This window comes from Daldinia caldariorum, assembly GCF_022478825.1.
Source record: "Daldinia caldariorum strain CBS 122874 unplaced genomic scaffold F4812scaffold_1, whole genome shotgun sequence".
NCBI lineage: Eukaryota > Fungi > Ascomycota > Sordariomycetes > Xylariales > Hypoxylaceae > Daldinia > Daldinia caldariorum.
In genome coordinates this window covers 2071617-2078883 of record NW_025953037.1, presented here as the reverse complement: position 1 = coordinate 2078883, position 7267 = coordinate 2071617, and the positions used below count along the sequence as shown (strand labels likewise).

The following is a 7267-nucleotide window of genomic DNA, read 5'->3' as shown; positions in this document are numbered from 1 at the left end:
ATTTTTTATTTTTTTTTTGTTTTTTGTTTTTTTTTTTTTCAACGGGGGTTTCCCAACGTCCACAACAACCACACCTGAAAGGAGGAGAGTAAAAAAAAAAAAAAAAAAAATTTTTTTTTTTTTTTTTTTTTTTTTTTTTTTTTTTTTTTTGGTTACGAAGATGCGTCAGGAAATAAATTGGTACCTAGAGTAAAGAAAGATAAGATATAAACCTTGACAAATATTCAGTGACGCAGCTCGAGATACTTTATTAACGATCTTGCGTCAGTGATGTTTGTTCTACAAAGCTGGTACGTTGACATGACACCTCAGCAATTATTATTTGGCCCCGCATGGTTGAAAAGAACTTCATAACTCGATATCAGACCAATCGTTGCTCTATTAGATGCATATTATGCATTTAGGTACAAATTGTCCCCTGAAATCCGTGCCCCTATTTCAACAGATGCCTCTAGGTACCTACCATATATCTCTGACTGTGCAGAATGAAAATCACTGCTTCACGAGCATATTCTACTATATCGTGGAATTTGGTTACGATCACCCATTGTCCACGTCAACTACTTAAGTAAAAAATAAAGAAAAAAGGTGAAACCATATCAGCTACGGCATTAAGTTTCGTCCCGCGCCAATCATCATATTATAAGGTTCAGGTGAGTCGGACTCAAGAATATAGGTACTTAATGTAGGCAAAGGAAATATCTTATCTATTCTAGGAGGTAAATAAGTAGTATTGATCGCCTCATAACGGAGAAAATCACGGTAAAAGACAGAACAATGTCCACGTAGGTGCCTACAGGTAGGTTAGGTAGATAATCAAAGCACATATCATAAAGGTCACCCTTAGAGTATGGATTGTGCATTACCTTTCATTCCCATTCTTTTTTGTCCTTCTGTAGCTAAACAAAGCTATTGTATTCTATTTCTGACAAACAATGTCGATTTCTTCGTTGCCTTGCAATAAATATTTCTAGAAAAAGTACATGGTGCCCGCGCCGACGCATACGCCCTTACAATTCAAAACACCGTTCGAGTGTGAACTATTTTCTAGAAATAAGAAGTTTTATCTTGTACACGCGTCTTTAATTAATTAAAGCCCTCTTCCACTTTCAATCCTACCTATTATAACCTGCAACCAGCATTCCAACATCCACTGCCGAGAGAAGTGCGTACGAACTCGGCATCAGCCAAAAGGCGCATCCAGCAACTTCAAAACCATGGAAGTCAATCGAGTTCACCTCTTGGTTACCCAATTTCGCAAGAAGATAACGAAAATGGCCATGATTCAAGACACAATTAAAGAGGACGTCGGTATTTTCAATGGCGGCAGTCCCAGGGCCAAGGACATGTTCGAGGAGAGACGCCAATATTACCTAGATCTCTTGGGTATCTCAGTCAAGGAACTTCGCAAGGTGATGAACACACCCGAGATAGAGCTCCCACCCGAGGAGATTTTTGTCGAGGATGTGACAAGAAGGGTTAGGCCTCTTACGAAACGCTATCTACAACGGCTCGTCCGTCTGGGACGGATCACCAAATGCGACATGGATTGCATAGTTGATGGAGGATACACCAGCGTCGAAGCGTTTTACGAAGATGTTTACGATCACGTCGGAACGTTCGGCGCTAAAAAGAAGGAAACTCCGGCCGATAATTCAAAGTCGGCGACACAAAGTATAGAAATATACGACGAGGTTGGTTTCTTAGTAAAGCAAGAAGGAGGTGCCGACCAAGACGATAAGCACAAAGTTTCCAAGGATGATGATAGCGACCCTCAAAAAAAATCACCCGAGAGGGAATCGACGGCGTTATCGTTAGGCTCGGGGGGTATAATACCACCCATTAAGTTGGAAGCGCCGACTGAGATACCAGACGACGAAGAGAGCGATGAGGAGGAACAAGCTTCTTCCGACGAATCAGACCCAGAGCCAGCCGAGCAAGATCCTCCGTCGGAAGACGAAACACCTTTGTTAGATGCGGAAGGTGGCGATTCTGATAGTTCGGATGGAGGCTCTTCAGTGGAATGCCATGTGGATGATAAGGAAATCACCATGACAGAAATCGAAAATGCCGATTCCGATTCCGATGAATCAGATGTAAGCTCTGTGTTCGAGAGCAGCCCTGGCGAAGAAGACTCGATCACGCCCGACGCGGAAAAGGCCCCGCAACCCTTCCTCGCTGCACTTCCCAGGACCAATATGCCCACGAACGACGACGACGATGACGACGACGAGCAAGGAGATATCGACGTAGACTACGACGAGCTACTGGATGTCTGGCTGCCTAGCCATAAAATGTTCTACTGGCAGTACGAGATCATCTACGCCGCGATACTGACTGCGTTCCGATACAGAGAGAGATTCCAGTCCGCCAGAGACGCGTACAAAGTCGACCCCTTTGCCGATTGGGAATAGTGGGGGACGACAAAACATTTTAGATAATATAGGTTAGCTACCTAATTAGCAACATCACCCTAGCTCAGAGCCGATATATAGTGACGGCCTCACCATGTAACTATCATTGGCTGGCACATAGTAGTCATATGCGAATATACGAAAAAGGATAGGGGGCTTAGGTTAGCTAGGTAGGTAGGTGCTTCGCTCAAAAATTATTAATGAAAGGGAAAATTCATTCACATAAATAAGCCTTGAGGAACTACAAGTTGGTATGGAAAAAGGAGTGACTTGATTTTAGTGTATCCAAACCTCCTATATGCAAGTCCCAGTGACGCCGTGCTATTAACATTGAACAATTACATTGCTGTGTTAAAACATATCATATCATAAGCCTCATTGCCCTGGTTCCTCGCCTTGAACCTCATAACTTTTGCGCCTTGCCTATTCCCATCTCCGGGATCTCTCTCTCTCTCTCTCTCTCTGTCATATCCTATTAATCAGGCAGGTAGCCTAGAACTGGAGGCTAGTAACAGGCCAGCTCAGATCGGGGGACACGACCTTGCCGCCCTCGAGCTGCTTATCGGTGTACGCGGGCCAGGCGATGAGCTGCTTCGCGGAGTCCACGACGCTGAAGGTGGTGAACCCGTTTCCGGGGCCGAACTGGCCGCTCCAGCCGGCGCCCACCGTGAAGGGTCCGCAGACGTTGCCGCTGGTGTCCGTCTGGCTGGCCGGGAGGCTGGCGCTGCGCTTGACGGTGAACGCGCAGGGCGTCGCGTCCGCCAGGTGCGTGTTGATCTTGAAGCTCCACGTGCACTGGTTGTCCCCCGCGTCGCACACGTGCTGCAGCCCCTCGATCGTCCACTGCGGCACGTCGGCGACTGCGGACTGCGCTTCGGGCGAGGGGGTGGGTGCGGCCGTGACGGTGGCGGTGGCGAAGAGGGTGGCGATGATGGAGCTGACGAACTTCATTTTGGTGGTGGTTTAAAGTTTTTCAGGTATTACGATTAAAGTGTTGTAGTTATTACTTTAGGTAGATGGGCGGAGGAAGTGCTTCATTAAATTATTCTGGTGGTGGTGATGGTGATGGTGATGAGATAAATGCATATTGGCAGGAAGGTTTGCCAGCCTTTTATACAGAAATTCTCTACAGCCATCATCATCATGATATCTAACTGTTTCCGCAACACCGACCTATCGGTAAGTTGAGTAAGCTTCGCTATACCCCATTCGACTCAAAAGTCATGAAAGAGATCCAGTTGTCAAAGCTCGTATTGACGTAGCGGGTCTTTCGTTCGTCTTTCCATAGTCACATGACGGGGGGATAATCCCGAGAGATCCATCGAGAGGATCTAAGATGTAGCGGCGGGACTGTGAGGCTCATGTTCGTATTTCCCCAACCCCGGACTTTCTTTGTGTGGGTGGCCGCGGAACTACCACATCATCGTATGGTGATCTTGGAACTTGGAGCTTAGAGCTTGGAATGTAGCCCCGTCCGTTTACAGCTCCTCCCCACACGGCAATGATCGTCGGTCCGCAGCCCTATGGACTGTCGAGCTTGTTGAGCTATGGCCTAGTGAACAACTGTTGCGGCGTACATAGTACCTAGGTACGCTAATAGCTGACGTCCGAGTCTATTTTTGGCTATTCCGCGGAGAGGTTAGGCTTCAGGAAACGTTCTGGAAAAGGCTTCATCCCTCGAACCAATTCGCCGAATTTCGTCTCCCCCAAATCACGTCTCTTAGCCATCATTAGCCGGGCTTTATTCGATAAAGGAATTTGCATAACTAAACGTAAAGCCAAGCTCATCTTTTAGGCCGAGATTTGACCAATACGAGATTTTTTTCATGGACATCTGACAACCTAATGACTACCTAAGGTGCCTAAAGGTTAGTGTATGCGGGTCGAGCATAATACCACACCGCATTTGACGATGATACGACTCTGTATCCCCAAGCTGATAATAAGGCCACAGGTGCAACCACAGTGTATCAACGTACTTCATAGCTAAGCCTATGATATAACAACATTCTGCATGAGGATTCTGGATTTGCTGGTCATCAGTTTGTTTCTTACCCGAGACACTTTGAGTCCAAAAACCCGGTTGGTAAGTCTTCAGGAAAACTTTAGCCAATTTCGATGGCCATCTCGTATCCGCACGAAATCTTCCTTCTTCCCTATTCCTGGAATGGCAGCAGAATAGCCTAAGACAACCAAAATCCGTATTCATACGACTTCATGCCCAAAGTAAGCATGCATTAAACTCACCTCGGCTGTAATTAAGAAGTCTTGTGGATGCGACACGACGTGTAGCGTATAGCATAGGCGGGAATTACTCACCTAGTCAAATACGCTATTATTAGCCCCTTTTCTTGGCCAGCGTACTAATATACGTGTATCGTTTAACTCTGCTTCAACTGACCTTGGGGGAAGACAACGTAGAATAATTGCAAGCTAACAGAGGTCCATGCCAAAGACATATCAGTATAGCTTTTCAAGTAAATGTGGGATCCACGAGGTATCAATTTCTCTCTCAATTCTTATAGGAGCGTTCGTATCTACCTAGATACATTTCTTCGCATGGTTGCTCGTAAATGCACTCCATTCCACTGCGTGGGTGATGCGGTCAATAAAAGCGAGTGTATGTTGCCTAAGTCAATAAATCTGAAAACGAGCGTAAATCCTTTCATAATGTGAGTTATTCGTTCTAATCCTATCCCAGGTAATTTTTGATAGTCAATGAGAGGATAGAAGTGGAATGGCAGGAGTGTGCCAGGTACCTAGTCCAGAGTTTAGCGGCATCGATGGCTTCAGTCGAGCAGCAACGGCAACCCCACACGGTTTAGCTTAGAGTTCTTCGACACGAAGTCGGCCGTACTTCAAGATCGGGTACTCTTCCTTTTCCCATCGGCTCCTTTCCTTCGAAACGGGTTTCTCGGATGCGACCATAGAGACGGGACCCTTAGCCGGTGCTCCCAATGGCTTGATTTCTCGCTCCACAAAAGCTACTCCAGCATCTCGCAGCGACCTGCCGTTGGAGTCTATAGCCTCGGCGGAAATTGCCTTAACACTTGTGTCGTGAATTCGAAGCGATGTCTCGAAACTCTTTTTTTCTGCTTCGCCGATGAACTGTCTAGACCCGTAGTCGTCAAGGACGGCATAGAACCTCCACGACTTAGTCTCGGTGTCGCCATTCCAACTGACGTAGGCCGTGATGTCCTTTTCGCCTCTCAAGGCCACGATAGCCGGTTCCTCGGTGGGAAGACCGGTCCAGTTGTACCTGAAAGCACGATAGTTCTCAACGCCGAGGCCGAGATAACCAGAATCCATGTAGGAATGGAAGATGGCTGTGCCATTCGGTAAGTACTCGGTCATAGCACCCGAAGAGCCCCAGTTTACAAGAGCATTCCCGTTCGGAAGTATTTGGGTAGAACCTTGGGACTTGGATAGGAGGCCGTCAGGTGGGAAGAAAACCTGGACTAATTCAGCCTCCCACGACGTAGTGTTCACCTTAATAATCTTTCCGCTACTTGTTGGAGCAGTGTGGACTTCAGAACCTCCACTGTGCTCAGTCCCATGTGCGCTGTTGTCGTAGAGGCTAATGACCTCAACGCCATCGTATTGGCTCATCCATCGGGCGTGATGTTGAAAGCAAAATTCGGCATCTTTTGCCACTCTGAAAGAGCTATCCTTGCCGTTCAACTTCCAGATGATGCTCCCGTCGGTGCCGTTGATCTTGTGGATGCTGCATGCATCTCGCGCGGATATGAGATAGTTGCCTTCCGAGTCTTTATCCACACTGTTGATGTGAAAGTAATCCCATGCATCCGAACTATTAAATCCTGAACCAGCTTGGCCTGAATTAATTGGCAATATTGCCTCTGTAATTAATTAGAAATTTCCTAGTGCGGTTGTTCATAGCGTGGCTGTACGCACCATCTGGGGAGACGTAGTCTAGACTTGCCCACTCAAATAATAGTTTACCGGTAGCGATATCGAGCTCTGTAAGCCCTATCAGCGTCTGTTCTCAGTCATGTCAGCATGTCAAGAAGCGAGTAGTTACCCTGAACGATAGAGTTGACAATCCATTGCTGTTCGTGACTCTCGCCCCAAGCTGTGAGATCGCGTGCAACAGGCTGGTATATCTGGATAAGCCCTGTTTCCTCATTGACAATATGAAACTCATGCTTATCCACGAGTTTGTGATTGCCGGCCCGAAGTTCTCGAATTGTTTCATAGTGGTTATCCATGATGGTAATATGGCCGTGGCCGTGTCCATATCCCGGATTGTGATCACCTTCGAAGCTGAACAGAATGTCTTTACCTCTCCAGCGCGCTGGTTGAAAGTTGGTCGACCAGATACTATATATGCCATAGCCCGACCATACTAGATCGCCGTCGTCGCGGAATATGTACGGGCCAGCTTGTCGAGGACCGTGCTGTTCTGTAGGCGTGTCCGGGAAGCCTGCAAAAGGGGCAACAAACAAATACCCCCTTTCAACATCTTCAGTTGCTGGAATCGTGATATTCAGTCTTGGCGGAGCGAGGTCTGAGCGAGACTTGAGTTGCCAATCCGCTACGGCTGGTGTTGATAAAGCCAAAACCAAAGCCGTTTCAAGAAGGAAAATGCTCTTCATGGCGGTATGCAAAAGGGGTACGTGCTACCTATGTTAGAAAGTGACTCCATTGATCAATGTTAAAGGAGGGTACATTAACCTTGGTTTGAGACAAGAACCCTAGATAACCACTTCTGATAATTATGCAAGAGCAGGTAATGGACTTTTCTTTATTTATTCTTCTACGGAAGTAAGGTATCAAGGAAGTTGACTGGTGATCTCGGAGGCCAAGGAGACTACATTCAAGTCCACGTCCAG

General features: G+C 46.8%; 3 protein-coding genes across 3 annotated transcripts; 1 reads left to right on the top strand and 2 right to left on the bottom strand.

Annotated features, from left to right (window-relative positions):
• Positions 1-1274: 1274 nt before the first annotated feature.
• F4812DRAFT_454531 (uncharacterized protein) lies at positions 1275-2414 on the top strand (the record flags this gene model as incomplete). The annotated part of the gene is made up of 1 exon (XM_047936663.1): positions 1275-2414. The coding sequence occupies one exon, from the start codon at positions 1275-1277 to the stop codon at positions 2412-2414; it is 1140 nt and encodes a 379-aa protein (XP_047795033.1).
• Positions 2415-2620: 206 nt separating this feature from the next.
• F4812DRAFT_22356 (small secreted protein) lies at positions 2621-4072 on the bottom strand. The gene has a single exon (XM_047930461.1). It carries the CDS (start codon positions 3363-3365, stop codon positions 2907-2909), a length of 459 nt encoding a protein of 152 aa, XP_047795032.1. The 5' UTR covers positions 3366-4072; the 3' UTR covers positions 2621-2906.
• A 1093-nt stretch (positions 4073-5165) lies between these two features.
• F4812DRAFT_22345 (ASST-domain-containing protein) lies at positions 5166-7249 on the bottom strand. The gene is made up of 3 exons (XM_047930460.1): positions 6457-7249; positions 6330-6395; positions 5166-6274 (listed from the first exon to the last, which is right to left on the bottom strand). Exons 1-3 carry the CDS (start codon positions 7028-7030, stop codon positions 5241-5243), a joined length of 1674 nt encoding a protein of 557 aa, XP_047795031.1. The 5' UTR covers positions 7031-7249; the 3' UTR covers positions 5166-5240.
• Between the last annotated feature and the right edge of the window lie 18 nt (positions 7250-7267).

Excerpts from the sequence above, each read along its gene's own strand:
- F4812DRAFT_22356 (XM_047930461.1), bottom strand. The coding sequence starts at position 3,365 with ATGAAGTTCGTCAGCTCCATCATCGCCACCCTCTTCGCCACCGCCACC.
- F4812DRAFT_22345 (XM_047930460.1), bottom strand. The coding sequence starts at position 7,030 with ATGAAGAGCATTTTCCTTCTTGAAACGGCTTTGGTTTTGGCTTTATCA. Across the intron at positions 6,396-6,456 it reads TGTCAACTCTATCGTTCAGG|AGCTCGATATCGCTACCGGT; the intron begins GTAACTACTCGC and ends TAGGGCTTACAG. Across the intron at positions 6,275-6,329 it reads AGACTACGTCTCCCCAGATG|AGGCAATATTGCCAATTAAT; the intron begins GTGCGTACAGCC and ends AATTAATTACAG.